This window comes from Micrasema longulum, unplaced genomic scaffold (genome assembly GCF_059751315.1).
Source record: "Micrasema longulum isolate JH-2025_06_02 unplaced genomic scaffold, ASM5975131v1 h1tg001305l, whole genome shotgun sequence".
Taxonomy (NCBI): domain Eukaryota; kingdom Metazoa; phylum Arthropoda; class Insecta; order Trichoptera; family Brachycentridae; genus Micrasema; species Micrasema longulum.
In genome coordinates, this window is record NW_028278492.1 from 150,987 (window position 1) to 169,868 (window position 18,882).

General features: G+C 32.4%; 1 protein-coding gene across 1 annotated transcript in view; it reads left to right on the plus strand.

Annotated features, from left to right (window-relative positions):
* The window catches only part of Sox102F (transcription factor Sox102F), a 58,800-nt gene extending 40,413 nt beyond the window's left edge, over positions 1–18,387 (plus strand). Inside the window, exons 2-5 of the mRNA XM_088234939.1 lie at positions 6,954–7,169; positions 12,205–12,444; positions 14,066–14,210; positions 16,651–18,387. Of these exons, the coding sequence (XP_088091065.1) occupies positions 6,954–7,169; positions 12,205–12,444; positions 14,066–14,210; positions 16,651–17,300 (1,251 nt within the window). The 3' untranslated portion in view covers positions 17,301–18,387. The remainder of the gene's footprint in view (positions 1–6,953; positions 7,170–12,204; positions 12,445–14,065; positions 14,211–16,650) is intronic.
* Positions 18,388–18,882: the final 495 nt, after the last annotated feature.

Consider the following 18,882-nt stretch of genomic DNA (forward strand, 5'->3'; position numbering starts at 1 on the left):
AAACCAGCGATATCCGATAGCCAAAACCGAGACTTATTTCAATCATTTCAAAACGCCTAAAATTAGGTGTATTTATTTTTAAACCTTGCGAGTAAGTGTTGAATCACACAATGAAGTAAAAGAGGTACGTTGTTATGTAATACATAAATAACTTATAAATAACAGTTCTTTACTGTAAGGAAGTTTAACTTATTAACTATAAAGGAATTACAAACATTTTAATAGGTATGTAAGATCTTATAACTTATAGTCGCGAGCCATAAGATTCATCCGAGTACAGCCGAACGTAATCCGACGCATCCCAAAGCAGTTTTCAGCCGGTCAAGATGTCGGTCTGATTTCGGCCGAAACCGAAGCCGCGGCCAAAACTGGCCGGAACCGAAATCAAAACTTCGGTCAGTCACCAAAGTTTTTTAGAGACCAGAAATCTTTCTATCGGATTCGATTTAAAGCTAGACAACGGCAAGCGTTTTAATTTTTAAGTATGTGTAATAAACATTCTAAGACAAACAAACAAACGGTGTTATGATCACAAAATAACTTAATTAAACCTTAATTGATATAATTACGTGGGTAGATAAGCACACTCCTTTTTTGGTCGTTTTCCTAAAAAATATGGAGTAATAAAGAGTATGCCAAATCTTTAAAAACAAATCAAATAAAAATAAAATTTAATACGTCAAAAACAAAAAGAAAAATAGAATTTTTCAATCGTGTACAGGACATTTATTTATAAAAATAAGAATAAAAAGTGGGTAAAATAAAATTAAATCGGAAATACTAGCAATAAAATAAAACAAGTGTTACCAAAATATAATTTTTTAGTCACGTTTAAAATAAAAAATCTTTTGGCAAACATTAAGTAATTGCAAAGATCGGGTCAACAAATTTTTTAAAGGTAGAATATATTAATTAACATGTAATTGTCCTGGTTCATATATGTAGGTAAGACAAAGCGGGAGAGCAATTAAACATAGACTAAAAGAACATTTAGCTTCGCATATATTAAATAACGATATATCAAACTGAGCATCTTATTTAAATGAATTAAAACATAATTTTGACGAATCAAAGAAATTAAAAATTTTCACCTAGAAAATAAAAGTTTGACAGATTAGAAATTTTGGAAATTGAAAAAATTAAAAATAATAGCCATAGAATTTAAATAAATCAGCACATGTACATTGCTATAAAACAAATAAATATTTTTATAGAATAGAATCCTCCCTTACAGTACACCGCCAACACATGTTTTCAATAACTTTGTCCCACTCTGTTTTATTGAAATCTTATGTATAAATCCCTTTCAACTTTTCTTAAATATACCTACACTTTTTAGATAATATTGAGTTTAATATAAACGATTCTTACATTATAATAAAATAAATAAAACAACTTTGTTTTTAATCACTAATTTTTTATTAATTTTTTTTCCACCGACCGGTTTCAAAGCAAACAAGCTTCTTCGTCAAGGTTTACGTAACTAATGAATTGATTCCTTTTTTTAATTTTTATCATGTTTACTAAATACTACACTTACATTGTTTAATATTTGCCAGTCTGTAGATGTCTATTAGAGGGTGAAAGCGCTAATTGGTCAAATTAATAAGTGGAAGTGTACCAAGTATTTTTAATTTCTAACTTATATTTAAATATACGTTATTATATCTTAAATTATCTATTTAATTATCTACCGTTTTCGGATTTTTTTCTCGAAAATATAGCTCCGAAACAAACCGGTAATGAAAACAAAAGTGGTCTGTAAGAATGTGTTTTAATTTTAATTTTATAATGAATAACCACAAAGTCAGTGCTTTAAATATAAACCAAGCAAATACTGAATTTTATCTTCTTATCTAAATTAATCGTACGTCATCTAAAACTATAAAATATATCATATTTGTGTTGATTTGACCACAATGTACCAGTAATTTTATTATAAACTGTTGATTCAGGCAGACCCTTCCACATTTAGTGGATCATTTACGTCAATAGAATACCAGGCGTCATCATTACACGATCGTTTAAAATATCACTCTGGGAACGCATTGTTTATTAATATCCCGTTGGTTTCCAGATTTATTATTATTATACTCACTACTGGCAACACACATAATACATAATTATTTATTTAGTTTACTGGCTAAGCATACAGCGTATACAAATATATGAACACATTTTTGTATTAAAGTGTGCGACACCCATGCACACACCAAAAAATTGTTTACACCGAAGACTATTTTTAGACCACCGAACAGGAACCAAAATACGTTTTTTATCAAATAAGAAACCATCATTTGTTCATCAGGTGGGAAGAAAAATCATTTCTATCCTCAGTTATCGAATCAAAAACCAAGACTTCAATTAACATATTACATCAGAGATGAAGAACTTTTAAGAGAAGGTAATATAGAAGTCTAGGCATCTACAGGGCTTATTACCTGTCAATGACTGGTTTATGTGGCCACTTTACACACTGTGTAACATTCACCATTCTGCCCATATTTGAACATTTATATTCCTTCAAATCTTTCATCTGTTGATGTTTGTGAAATTAAAGAGCCGAAACCTTTATTTACGCAGGTGAGATTTATCTAATTGAATTATTTCACCTACATACTAGGAAAAACTCAAAATATTGTTGATAAATCCACCTGGTCCATGAAGAAGTAAAGAAATTGAAAAAAATACATTTTCGAAAAGGATCGAACAATGTTGTTCATGAAAAAAGTATAAATGTCTCATTTTTTGGTGAATAATTGTGTTGAACACACTATAATAGCCTTGTTTTGCGCTTTTTATATCAATTTTCGGAAACAGAGTTTCATGATTGCATGAAATAACTGATAAAATCGATTTGATCCGTGATCAGTAATTTCCCATCACTCATGAAATTAGTGTGACAACTGTCATTCTAATCAAGCTATATTTTAAGGACTATAGTGATGCGATAGTGTAAAACCAAATAATTATCTTAATTAATTGATTGATTTATTTCGTAACGTTCGCTAACTTCTAATAGTAAAAATGTTAATAAAACAAGTTTAACTAACCGAGCTATAAAAATAAATATGCTAATTCTTAATCGTAAATTGAGAATTTAATTGATTTACTAATTAATTACTAAAAGTATGTGTTAATTATTGGTAATCTTTAATGGTAATTATCGTCATTTATGACGAACATTAACAAGACGTTTTGATACATGTCAGTCAGTAAAGAAATATTGTATCATTAACAATGTTTTCTGTAGTTTTTTGGAGACGTACATAAAAATAAACCTTTTGGGGTTTCACCAAGGTTTGGCTAATGTATTAACTGAAATTAACGACCTCCTTAAGAAAAAAATATTAAAACGTAGGCGGATAGAAATAATAATTGGTGAAATTAAAGGAATCGAAATTGACAAGTATTTTTAAGGGATTTCTTGAATCGATCTTGAAATTATTCGAAAAAATATCCTGACATCAATTAGATTTTAAGCTCTTTAACTGCTCGAAAAAACCATTTAAAAAGGTGGGCCGCAACACCATATTTTAGAATGGTTATGTCTTCAAAAACTATCTCTTACCATAGTATTATTTTATTTTAATCCGTTTTTTTATATTATTATTGTTATTTGAATTTTTCAAGCATCATTTAATGAAAAAAAACACAAGTAAAAAAGAAGGTCCTGTCTAAACACAGGAATTCCCTAGCTAGTCGGGACCTGAAACAACGAACCTCTGTACATTTTAAAACTGAGAAATAAATAAGTAAATTACTGCGAATCATATAATAGATAGAAACCACACATTTCATAATCCCACCCTAAAACTCCTGCACCAAGTAAATAACAAAGGCAGTAATATGAATAATCTAGAAATAATGGAAATTCATAAAAAATTAAATTCTGAGAACAATCTAATTAATAATCACTCATATAATCACCCCTAGCCTTTATTGACTATGTTCCCTTTGCGACCCCCCTCACCCCACTCACCCACTCACCCTCTTAGACATACGTCTGTTAACACTCTCTTAGCCGAGCAATGTCTTCCTACACATTAAATCTTATACTCAACTATTGTAACTTCCACTTATGTGCTAAATTTTAAGAAATAAATTCTACTTCATGTCCTGTCCCTCATTGATCATGTTTTCATATCTGTACTTTAGATAACTATCCATTCATATGCTAACATCTTAGATAAGTGAAATAAAAACCCCCCTGCTCTAAGTTTCACTGATTAATTTGTTTTTTTTTGTTTAAATTCTATGACATTTTGAACAATATTCTGTATTTACTATATTAGTTTTATATCACCCGTCGATGAGAGTAGTGCTCTCCCGAAACTGTAGTAGTGTTCTTGTAAAATAATAAAAATTGTGTAACACTAATAATTGTGCAGCTTTTAATTGAAAAAAATCTCTTATTGTTTTTATGTATATTTCATTTTTACTTTCTATGTTTTTTCATTTACATACGTTTTTTTTTTCTTTTTAATACTAGTATTTTAACCGTATCTTTTTTTTTTTTTTTAATTATAAATGGTATATTCTGTAATTTATTTTTGTTCTTCAGTTTTTAATTACTAACGATATATTTTCAAATTTGTATTTAAGCTTCAATTTTTATTATTATCGGTATGTTTTCCAATTTATATTTTTGTTTAATTTCTTAATTACTAATTTTATATTTTAAATGGGTATTTGTGGTTCAATTTTGATTATTATCGGTATGTTTTATAATTTATAATAATTATGTCTCATTTATTTACTATTAATGGCATATTTTCTAATTTATTTTTATGATTCAATTTTTATTATTATTACTTGCATGTTTTCTAATTTATATTTATATTGATTTTTTCTAATGTTATTATTATTCTTTGAATTTATTAAGCATCATTTAATGAAATTAAAAATAAAAAAAATCACATGAAAAAAATAAGGTCCTTCCTAAACACAGGAATTTCCTAGCTAGTCGGGACCTGAAACAAATAAACTCTGTACATTTTAAAACTGTGAAATACTAAATAAATAAATAAATAACAAAGTTTTATTTTCATAATAATTTATAATGAAGTGTTACGAAGTGAATGCCGATTCAATTAAAAAAAATTACTGCAGTGTTATTTTTGATATCTTTAACTCAATTGATTTCGATATAAAGAAAAAGTTGGTGTTATACCTACCTCCCCCAAATAAATGTAGAGATACGTGAATGTTCGCCTAAGAAATGAAAAACTGCTAACTCAAACCAGCCCAATTTTGACTAACGACAATGTACCTAATTCTGGGTGTGCGATATATCGAAACTTCAAAAAAGACGGCAACCCAGTCACAGGAATTAAATTATATGGGCTACTTTTATATAAATATAACACCTACTTTTATATTAATTCGAATATTATACCTAAATAATTTTTAGTTTTATATTACAAAAAATCAATGAAAATTCTTGTAGATAAAAATATCGTGATTTTCTTAAAATACTAGGCCGTTAACACTTTTATATCTTCTCTGTGAGTACTCTTATGCCACTAATACATATATGAATTCTATTTTCAACTCTTAAGATCTTTTTTAACACATAATGATGCTTGCGCTCTAATCGCGCTTTTTTTTCGAGGTTATACACGAATATGCAAATGGTCCATTTTTGTATGATTTCTTCTTCCGTATTTTCTTGACTTTGACTTTCATCTGCTGATTCGGGGCGTTCGTATTTTGTCGCCGTTAAGAATAGTTATTAATACAAAACTACGAGTCGAAAAGTTCGAAAGTAATTAAAATTTTCTTACGGTGGTGTTTTTACAATTTTTTGAGCTTATGTAGATACTCATGCAGGTGTGTTAAAGGAACATCGCTTTTTTTATGAATGCAATAATCCGTGAGGATTTTTTGAAATCAAAAATAAATAAAAATATCATGTTTAAATATTTATACACATTTAAAAAATCAACAGGTGAAAAAAAAAGTATAATTTAATATGCATCTGTGATCTGGTCTCCCTTCTATGTAGGCCGAATAAATCATATCGAATTTGTGCAACATCGTTTGCTAAAAAAAGTAGCATGGATGATTGGCCTCGAGAGGGGTGACTACACTTACGGAGAAATGGGGTTAATGTTAAAAATCTCAAGTCTACAAAAACGTAGAAATAACATTGTCTCCATATTTATGCTTAATTTACTGAATGGCTTAATTGATGAACCATCGTTACTGGAACAAGTGGCATTCAATGTTCCGATCCGCCGGTTGCGAAATAATAATGTGTTGTTCCTCGATCAACACAGCACAAACTATGGTTTGCATGCACCAATGTCCCAATTGTGTCGTATTGTAACCTCGAGACAAGATCTGGACTTTTTTGGTGTAAGTCTTTATACATTTAAAAAATCACTAACATGGCCCGGATCTTGACTTGATGTAGTAATTTTCATTTTTTTTGTCCTAGCTTTAATTTTATTTAATTGTATTTTATTTTATTAGTGCCTGTATTTATTATAAGAAATTGTATTTACCATCGTTAAAATGAACTGCATAAGTCCGTTAAATAAATATGGGAAGAGTGATCAATGTTACCCCTGTCATAACCCATGTACATCGGACTTCCATATACACTTACAAAATATTATCCATCTGCGTTAAAATAACTACCTCTACACACCAGCAGCTCAATCACAATAGATGCACTTGTCGGTAATTACCGACGTGATAAAAAATTCTTATGGATAAGTATTGGTTAGGGTATTTTAATTGGCGTGATAAACATCTGTGATTGTGCACGAACGGTATTTTTATATTAATACGTGGTTTTTTTTATTTTAGTTTAATTAACCGCGATTTAATTTAATTTGATTATACTGCTACCACTGTCCCTTTCTGTGAGTTTGACAATTAACAGGTTTAGATCGGATATTCTGTTATATCTTACGGAATTAATTTTGGTTTTCTAATCCTTCCAGGCGGCACAGCTGTCGGCCGGGAGCGACTTGAGACGCGCCCAGGAGCGGCGCGCCCTGGAGCTGCAGCAGCAAATAGCCGCGCAGTACGCCGCGGCGGCCGCCGGCGCGATGGCTCCCGGAGCCGGCTCAGCATCGGATAACCAGCTCGTCTTCCTGCCGTTCTTCGAACACCTCAGGTCTATGCCGCACCACCACCAGCAAAACAAACAACATAACGTAAGAATATTCACCCTTTTATATTTTGTTTATTTCTTTCATTTATTTTTTATGTATCCAATTTAAAAAAACGTATTCAAAATCCAAAGGGTCATAACTCGTAAAAATTTGATTTTCAGTTAAGTACACAGACAAATCAATTTTTATAAAAATGTACATAATTCTTAATGAAAAGAGCATGGATTTAAGACAATGCAACGTTTTAATTTAGTTTTTTTCTCTCCGAGAAATTCTACTTTTTTGAGATATAACTTTATTTTATCGCATGTGCAATATGATGCCAGGTCTCAGAAGCCGATATGTCGCGGTAAATTAAAAAAAAATATATCTACCAAATATTTTTTTTACAAAAGTGTCAATTTGATATACCTACATAAATTTATATTACAATATAAGTCTGCATATAAATAATTACACACAAAGGAACAAATATCTACAAATTGAATCAGGTTGTGGTCCCGTGGCTAGTGTTGCGGACTCACGGATCAAAGTTCCGAAGTCCGAACCCCACTCTAATGGCCCCAAAATTGAAATATTAGATTAATCATAAGAACGCAAAAATTTCTTTGAAAAAAAAAACACTAACAGTATTTCACATAAGTCCAAATCTTAGTGAACGATTTATAAATTTTTCCCTGATGGGATTGATATCAATATTAAGTATTTTTTCAAAATATGGAGTTGTCGATAATATCGAAGTCTCCGCATTTACAAAGCTTACGATCTGTCATCGGTTAGGTGATCACTTACACACCGTGAAACATTCACCATTCTGCCTACGTATTGAATTTTTAGATTATCTATATTTTTTTTATTTATTTACAATTTTAAAAAACCCGTTAGGGTTACATTAGAAATTTAATATTGTCTAGTCATTTTATGTCTCGTCTAGTCTAGTTAGTTCAGTCATCATGTGCTTTTTCAGATTGATTTTAAATTTGTCTCCATTAAAAGTTTTCAAGTAGTAAGGTAGGTCGTTGTAGTGTTTAAGTCCATTATGTAGTATTTTTGACTGTCCTGTGTTTGTCTTTGCTTTTTCAATATGATAGTGTTTTTGTTGTCTGGGGTTATATTTATGTATGTCAGCATTTTTGACTAATATTATGTCGTCGTCTTGTATGTTTCCCAGAGTTATTTTGTGCACAATTTTTAAGGTCTCAATTTTAGTCAAGTAGTTTATGTCAAACTGGTGTGTTTTTTTGTACAGTTCAGTCGTAGAGGTCAGGTAGGGTAGGTATATATCCTTGGTTTGAATATTACATTCACATGCGAGTGCCAATATAGAGAATTAACATATGGAGAGAACTAGCGACATCTTTTGATAGAAACGGGCGAGTTTTTTTTCAAGTAATATTTACAGTTCACAACACAAAATTGTTGAAAAAAATCAACTTACGCGGGGAAATTAGTGTCTAAGAGTGTTTTCATAATGAATATTGTTGTCAAAACTTAATTGAAAACACCACAGCTAGAAGAAACTTTCTAATATAACCTGTCATTGTGGCCGTTGTATCATATTTTACGCGATAAAAAATAAAAACGCAAGACGAGTCGCTGATTTTTTAAAACACGCTGTGAAAATCTTCTATCGTCTGTCGCATAAACCTAGTCTATGATATAATACTTTTATGTTCCTTATGAAATTTGAATAGCTGTCATATTTCTTGACATGTCGGTGTTGCCCGCAGAAAGATTGTCTTGCGTAGGTAGGCGCATTATAATCGTGGAAAGAATGATTGAGAATACATGTCTAATAATTTTTATTATTGATGTTCCTACGTAAATAAAACTTTTTTAACTGCTGGAAATTATTCTAGACGTGGTAACCTATTTATTTATTTTTATGTTTGAAACAGTAAAATCAACTCTTAATTTTTGTTTGCCGACGCCGTTTTCCATTATGCTACTACATTTTTATATTTTGATAACTACTATCCTATAAATAATGGATAAATTAGTAATTAAACAAAACTTTGATTTATTTTTATATAAGTAGTTCAAAGTGGTGTAGCGGTCAAGACGCTTGACTCACACGCGAAAGGTTCCGGATTCGATTCTCGGTGAGAACAAAAAAAATAAATGAGATTTTTCTCAAGCCTGGGTGTTTTGTGATGTAATTTACCAATGTAATTGGGCCTCCTGGCCTGTTGTGGTGCAAAAAAAAGTACCTACCTTATATCTTTACCAGTTATTTTCCATTATAGTGCCTGCTTACCTACGAAAATTTGATAAATTATTATTTTTTTAATAAAATGAAGATAAATCCACCTCATGGCGTAGAGGCTGGCTCGTTCGCCCACCATGCTTAACGTCCCAGGATCAATCCTGGCAAAATAAATAAAATACAATGTGTTTTATGCGTAAATATTACATTTATAATACCGTGGAATCCGGATAATGTTGTCAATCGGTTATTGTTATCATAATCTGTCAGTCCCAATGTCCTAAAACCATATATTTACAATTAATCGCAAAGTCAAGTATAATTGATAAGATTAAGAAAGGGTCTCTGAGATGGTTTGGTCACGTAGAACGAATGGACGACGAAAGAATAGTAAAACAAGTATATATGGTGAAAATGAACGGTAACGTGAGACGAGAACGACCAAGGAAGACGTGGCATGATCAGATAAACCAAAATCTTAAGTCTGGTAATGTCTAAAGCAGACAGAACCGAAGGGCATGTATAACAAGATGTATGAATGTGGAAGAAGCTAGAAATGTATGCCAGGATAGACGCGTGTGGCGGTCCATTCTCTCTGCCTACCCCTACGGGGAAAAGGCGTTATAATAATTGTAGTAATCTGCAAATTGCTATCAATTTCAGTTTTTTCTATTAGTTATAATAATAATTATACATAGATAAAAAACATGTAAATAAATAGGAATATCTACAAAATGATTCAATTGTTCAGTATTGTCTAAACCCGAGGTCCAGCAATACGATTAAGGCAGAGCCATGCTGGGGCCCTGGGCACCTGGGGATGGGGCTTTTAAAAAGGGGTCCAGAGCTCGTGCCCACGTACCCTTATGGAAAAGAAAGCCCTGAATTTATCGCAACAATAGTCCAATTTGGGTCATAAAATTTTACGAACAAAACAGTAGCCAAATGACTATTTCTTTTAAATTCCATGTGCGCATTCAACTTAAAATGAATAGTATTTTTGGCACCTGTTATACCACGCACAATTTGCACATTGAACTTAAAAAAGAAAAAGTCTTTTTGCTGCTGGTTTTGTTGGTCGTTCCAAGAACAGTGATCATGAAACAGTGGCAGTTTTATATTTAACCCCCTCATTTGGGAGTTGATAAACTTCAATAAAAAGCAAACAACGATAACTAATTTATTAAAATTAATTTCGTATTTTTTTTTCAATTCTATAAGTTTATATTATGTTGGTTTGTGTAAAAATAAATAAAGTGTTTAATAAACCTTTTAATTTAATGCGTAAGTGCCTGTTGGTGAACCAATTAAACATTCGAATTTCGTTTGTGTTAGAAAGCACACTAAAATTATTTAATAAAAAAATATTTTAACGCATTCATAAGGCAGAGAGTATTAAAGATTTTAATACAGTGGAGGTACTTTTGCTGTACTGTGAACTTGCTTAATTTATTTTTTATGCTTTATTAAGTTATTTCATAATATCTTATTGTTATCAGTTATTGTCATAAAAGATTACAGGTTCCACAGTGATCACGATAGGTGGATTCTATTGTAGATATTTGTATTTACTATATATATGTTTATATATACTATATTAGAGAGGGAATTCGTTTTACAAATTTTAATATCTTCAGTTTTTTAAAATAATTTTAATGAAATAGATGAAATATTTGTTTTTACTGATCACATGATAATCAATTATGATGTAACGCATTATCAAAATATTCTACATTTGGTATAATACGCACCATTCTGTGCGGATAAATGATTATGTTGTATATACTCTCCATTGCTTTGATAAAAGTTAAAAAATCCACTAGAGCTATCAGAAAAGACGTATCATATTTAATACTGTTCTAATTATTTCCGCGATCTCGCCACTATGACGCCGGCAAGTAAGTACCTGAATAACAGAATAATCTCTGTATCTAGTTCAGAGAAAGAATAAAATGGTGACGTGCCAATATTTTTTGGCCGTTACTGTTGGATTTCTAATGAGAAACGATAAATAATCGCTCGGCAGGGCGTGGCCATAGACAATTCCCTCTGCCAAAGTGATCCGTCCCATTGCGGGGGCGTTTTGTTCAATGCTGGAACACAATGGATTGGCTCACAATAGGACAGTCCTCGGAATCTAGCTTTCCACTCGCGAAAAGAAAGGCGGAAAATACAAAACCACTCCCCCTGGAATGTTGTTTTCTAGCTTAATTATTATTATCATAGATAACTTAGATAGCGCAATGTTCGTATTATAACAGCTCAAGGGCGCTATACAAAGTAATTATAAAAATAAATAAATTTAATTTTAACTTTTTTAATTCGTAATTTAAGCAAAACAATCTACTTTGTTAGCACGTGCTACGGATTTATTTAATTGATTTAGAGAACAAGTGGGTTTTTTTCCGAAACATCACCTAAAATATTTCAAATAATATTTTATAATCCAATACCAGATTGTATCATATGAAGGATATAAAAAATGAAACAGTTTATGGAAAAATTAAAAAAAAAATTTTGAGGAAAGAAATTTCAAAAGCTAAATTACTAAAAACGTAATTAGCGAACCGAGAGATGTTTTCGTAAAATTAAATTTTTTTGTAGATCATAATCATCCGCACCGAATGCAGCACATGTCAAATGTTTTTTTTTTTTAAGTAACATTTGCGTTTATATGATTTACCCAAACATTTCAATTTTGGAAGCCATTTTATTAGACAGTAGAAATCAAAGAGAGAGAGAGAGTTGAACGTTGGGGGAGAGTGGGATTAGAGCCTCGGACCTCTGACCCGTGAGTCCGCGACACTAGCCACGGAACTACAGTTATGTTATTTTATTGCGATATCATGATTAATGTTATTTTACTTGCAGTTGCTTCCGTCGTGGCCAGCACCCCCCCGGCCCCGGCCCAGCCCCCCGCCGGCCCCACGCTCGTCTCCCCCCCGCGACCCTGACACGCCGCTGAACCTGAGCAAGCCGCGCCAACAGCAACAGCAGCAGCAGCAGCAGCAGCAGCAGCAACACCAGCAGCAACAACAGCAGCAGCAACATCACCAGCAACGGCAGCAGCATCATCAGCAACACCAGCAACACCAACAACACCAACAGCAGGTAGATTTTGTTTCAAATATACCTATCTATGTTAAACTTACAACAACGTTATGTATCTGGGCTTGTAAAGAATAAGGCCACGCGTGTAAAATAGAACCAAGGGCTGAGCAAACCAAAGAAAGCTAGCAATGTTATTTTACTTTAATTTATTTATTGTCTACTTCCTTCTACTACATAAGGGAGAAATTGGTTAGGTTACTGATTAGCTTTGTGGTTTTGCCACAAGAATTTTTCGGGTGGAATGATATATTTTTTCCAGATAGAAAGTAGCTTGTATCGATTGCCGGTCCTCCAACTATGCAAGCTATGGGAAAAATACGACAATCCGTTTGTCTATGGCAAGGAAGCGTCTTTAATCTGTTCACAAATCCAAAATAAAGCGAACCAAACTGACCATAGAGAAAGCCAATTACAAAAAATTTAATTATTTATTTCAAATTTATTATTTTTGACATCCCACCTTACCTCCTATTCATATTCAAATAATGTTGCTCATTGTGATATTATGTATGTATTATTAATTTTTTCTATTGTATTTTTTTAAATTTCGAATGAAAAGTAAGTAGCCTATTTCAATTCTCATATCTCCGTCTATACCTATGTAAAAAAACACGTAAATCGGTCGTTCCATCGTGATGTGAAGGAAACACAAACACACTTTATCATTTTTAGTATTATATTTGTATGCAAATTCAAAATATTATTAACGTATTACAACAAACATGAATAACATTTTACAGACGGGACTATAGAAGTCTAGGCATCTACAAGGCTTACGACTTGTCATTGGCTGGTTTAAGTGGCTACTTTACACACTGTGTAACATTCACCATTCTGCCTATATTTGAACACCTACATTCCTTCGGCTCTTCTATCTGTTGACGTTTGTGAAGTTGAAGATCTGATACCTTTATTGTTGCATCTGTATTTATTCGATTGAGTTATTTCACCTACATACTGGGCAACGCCTGAAAATATTTTTTAATTGTTATACTTCTTGGACAAGGTGGATTCATCAACAATGTTTTGAGTTTGTCCAAATTTTTGTAGACAAGGACTGGATTCAACGCCCTATAATTTTATCTGTAACCTGTTATTGAAATTGAAAATGTTAAAACATGGATATTTGAATATTTCATTTTTCATATAGAATTTTCGAATTAACTTTATAAAGATAAATTTTCATTGTAATATGGTCCCAGGCCCCCTTAAAAAGGAAAGAAAGAAGAAAAAATCTTGCCAAGTAGTTTAGTGGCTGGTGCGTTTGTTTACCATGCTTGCGGTCCTGAATTCGATTCCTAGCAGGGTGGACGTAAAATCGTTTGAGAAACAAAAAATTGTATCAACAAACATTGATGTTCATACATTCTCCGAATGGTAAATGTTACGCAGTGTGATCAACTTAACCATCCAATAACAGGTCCCAGACCTTAGATATTCATATTCTGTATTTTTAAACGTCTATCAATATTGATAAACGCTTTAGTGGATTGAATAAACCTATCTACAAAGATTCGAACATACCTACTGAAATGCTCTTGATTTCTTACATCATAATTATTGCACTATTTTTTCATACGATTATTGCGAATCTTTCAAGCTAAAGTATTGTATTTTTTAGCCCCAGGTTCCAGAGTTTGAGCCTTTCCAAAGGGCTTTGTATGCCCTGCAGTCGGCGCCTACGCCCCGCCAGGAGGCTCCAGCACCAGCTCCTACAGTGCCCCAACAGCTTAAAGAGGACCCTGACTATGGGGCACCATTTAACAGTAAGTATCTTGTCACAATACGTCAATTTTGTCTAGTCATCCGTGAGAATCATTCTTATTTATAAAATGATCCATCCAATTGCAAAATTCGCTTCCTTAGTCAAAAATGCTCAACTCAAATCCAATAAATTTATTATATTAATCTAACAGAGATGGAGAGATTGTTCAAGAGAAGAATATTGCGTAAATTCATACAAATATTGCGTAGTGATTACATAAAAAAGAATAACAATCTCTTAACTGGATTGTATCATGAAGAATCGAAAAATACAAATGACTTTTTTGTATTTATGATTTATCCATCTAAGTTTTTTATAAAAAAATAGATGGGTAATTCTTTGTCACCTCTACCATATTCATACTTTTGACTCGGCGCGCCTTTTCACAAAATTTCTGTTGTCAACATTATGAAAACAGTAATTCTGTTTTCTGAGCACAAAATTATTGTTGACATTGGCCGCCACGATGCGTTCAATTTAATTATTACAAGAAAACATTGTTAGGTATTTCTTAATTATAAAATTGTCCTCGGGAGCGTGCGCACAAAAATAATTATACATTGACGTGTCTACGCTTCTTCGCTTTCTACTTTCTAGTCTGAATTTACAAAACCTAGCATATTATTTCGGATCAGGTTATGGTCTCGGGTCTTGACGCATCTACCCGTTATGCGCCGCCATGATGCATTCTGCGGGCGAATTTGAATTTCCCCGCGCAAATTTGACATCTCCAGCGTTCGTCACAATATTGGAAGCGATGCTATACAAAATGGCAGTTTGCGCGATTAATAATAACTCTCGATGTTGCGCGTGTAGGACGTAATAAATTACCGAACGGCGAGTAATATTAATTTACGAAATACGTCCGCCGCATCGTTTTCCGCTGCTTTGAAGGCCTGTTTCCGCATTTCATATTATTTTGATGTGAGATGAACGCTCCGGTGTCGGAGCGGACTGTAAACAAACGGACCCTACTATAAATCAAATGCGAATCTCAGTCGTACGACTGGACCTATAAACGTTTCACTGCTTGCGAAGTATACCTACTGCTTCGTGTGCTTGGAGCCTACCACCTATAAATACATACGGATGAATCAGTAAATTGAAGCGGTGAAAATCAGCAGTGCATTCAGAGTGGCAATTATTTACAAAAATAAAAAGAAGCTGTACCTAATAGTTCGAGGTATTGCGAAAGATTTATATCGAGATGATAATAATTCAAAGAATGTAATGTTTTATGATGCAGACATTTCTGAAAAAAGATTCTCCTTCAGTTTGAAGAAAGAAAAAAAGATTAAAATCTTGCGACCCTGAATATTTTTTCTGTGAATATAAAAAAACATTGTTTGTTTGTGATGCATATTTAAATAGACACGTTACTAGCATTGACATTTGATTTGGTGGGTAATTGCCTTACGTGCCTTCGCTCTCTTACCAGTCTTTTTATCGTGATTAGACGTGATGCTACGCAGAAATATGTCGTCGTGTGTAGCGAAAAAATGCTTTAATTGCACTGCATCTGTAAAAAAAACATATAAGTATTGTTTCAATCAAAAATAAAATAAATATAATACAACTTTGTCTACCAGCCGGTTTCAAAGCTACACAAGCTTCTTTATCAAGGTAATACTCTAGTAATGAATGTTATCCTATTATAAGCTTAAGCTTAAAATTATACAACTTGAAAATCTAAGAAATTAGAAATGTGATTCATAATAAGAAAAAAAATACTTTTCTGTAGTCCACTCCTGTCTAGTTTTAATGATCGTATCCATCTCACTTTACAATTCACATCTTTACTAAAGCAACATGACAAAAAGACTTGACTTATTGGCTTCATATGTTTCAATCTATATTTGTTTGATAATATTTGGCAATCCCTGATAAAATAAATCGGATAAGATTCATTAGTTAAGTATATCTAGATAAAGAAGCTTGTGTTAGCATTGTAACCGGTAGGTAGAAAAAGTTTTGCTATTACATCCATCAAAATAAATTATTTAATATATGGAAAAAATTTAGTCATCTCAAAAAAAAATAATCCAAGAGTTGATAATAATAGCAATAAAAAAATATTGAAATATAATGTAGGTACAGCTTGTTCGAATGTTTAATAGCTTGTGCTTGTGTCAGTGAACCAAGTAAACATACAATTTTCGTTTGTACTCTCATTTGAATATTTTATATTAAATCTTTCTGTTATGCACATAAATATATAGGCTTAGGTTTTTAAATATTTGAGTTGACGGTCCAAAAAAAGTAGCATATTGTTTCATATTGATAACAACCGAATAAACCATCCTCGGCACGGGTAACCTTAGTGAGGTCACATTATTTTTATTATTCACAGTTAAAATTGAAAAAAATATCAATAAATAAATAAAACAATACCCTGGTTTGAAATTTTTATGCATAATTTTCTAACCTTAACTTTTTTCCAGTGTGGGGTGCTGATACAGCCTACAAATCAAATGATGAAGCTGCCGAAAAGGGGAAAATGGTGCGACAGCAGAAACGCGATGGTGAAAACAAACCGCACATCAAGCGACCAATGAACGCCTTCATGGTTTGGGCAAAAGACGAGAGGCGGAAGATTCTTAAAGCGTGCCCAGACATGCACAACTCCAATATATCAAAAATATTGGGGGCACGATGGAAGGCAATGTCTAATGCTGAAAAGCAACCATACTACGAAGAACAGTCACGGCTGTCAAAACTCCACATGGAGAAGCACCCCGACTACAGGTATCGACCACGACCAAAAAGAACATGCATCGTAGATGGAAAGAAGATGAGAATATCAGAATATAAGACTCTGATGCGCACTCGGCGACAAGAAATGCGACAGCTGTGGTGTCGAGATGGCGCTCCAGAACTAGGCTTCTTGTCTCCCGGTAACGAATTGACATCTCCGGGTACATCAGGATCCGGAAGGCCGTCTGCCTCGCCACCCGGAATGATGAACGGAGCAGGTCCGAGCGACAGGCCGTACTACTACCCGACTGATAGTCTTTCCCCTCCTGACGCCATGGCGTTTTCCCCAGGGAATGGTACAGCGTATGACTTGAGTCCGGGAAGAGAGGACGATTGAGCCGAGGCCTACCGGGAGAGACCCCAGCCTTGGTTCCCCTTTCCCGGATCTTACGGACCATTCACAGCCTTCGGGCATCAGCTTCCTCCACGACCCGAACCTTGGTAGACCTTCGCAAGAGATGCGCTCGATATTAGCAACAAATTCTTCATAATAAGTAGATATATTTATTACTTTTCCAATTGTTTGACAAGTTCTCGGTGTGTTAGGCTTAGTTCTTCGAAATGATCGATTTGTTTTTATTAAATTATTGATCCAAGTATTTGCCATTGAATAATTATTGTGTTAATTGGTTTCAAACCGCAGTATGCTTTTCATTGTAGCTAGATCGCGTACAATGTAAGCACTAGTATGATTAAGATGTAATATTATTTGTAATAACAATAGTTTTGACCCATCTGGGTAAAATCAAATAGATGTATACAATAACCCTTAAAAGCTAGATACTTAATATTAATCTATAAATTTCACTGCCTCGGTAAATCTCTGTATATAACTCCCGTACTTATTGGACACATTAGATGTCTTTGTTAAATTGTAATCAACATTTAAACTAAGCAAATTGTTAATAAATATTGTAGGGACAGTACTCGCAAAATGTTCTAATTCCAATTTGAATGAGTTAACCTGCCGCCATATTCTATTCTCATTGAAGAATACTCATTATATTATATTACTTAATATAAGTGGTTGTGATTCTGTTTGTTATTTAAGTTAGATTGTGTTTTAAATCATGAAAGTACCTTTTATGTAAATAATTTGTTTAATTTTGTTGAATTTTTAATATATTTTTCTAATTAACTATTTCCGCGAATAAATTCACAAGTGTTAAATTTTGTACATAATTTATCGAAATACTTAATTTTTAAGTAGGATTACAAACAGAAAATTAAAATAATTTTTACGGTGTATAATATATTAAAGGTCTCACAAATAAGTACTTTTTATAATAATGTAAAAGCTACCGATTTTCAACACCAGTAAGTAATATTCTAGTGCCATAGATTAGAAAAATATACGTAGTTATATTAACATAATATTTATGCATCTTTGGTCAACAAATCATAAACTGACCATAATCTGAAAATATTATTTTGAAAACATTCCAAATAGACCACACATTTATGTTTAATTACATGATATACATTACTTTAATCGAATTTATATGCCATAAGCAAGATAAAAATTAACATCACCATAGAGTATATAAATGTACGTAGAAATTGATAATTTAAAATGTGTGAATTTTCACAATACAGATCACATTTTTCTTTCAATTATAAATTAAATTACATTAAATCTTCGCTGTATCTAATAAATTTGTCAATAGAAACAAAAAATAACATTTACTTTGTACTTCACTGTCAATTTACTAATGATATTGATTTTACAGAAAATATTACAAAAAAATATAATGTTACACAAATATTATACCTTAGAGTTAAATAATTAGATTAAAGACTATATCTGCTTTAAAATGTGCAATTTAAATCTACCAAATAGAAAAATAATAACACAATGTACAATAGTGAAAGTGGGGCCTCTAAACAATGTTTGATTTTTAAAGTTTATTAATTAAAAT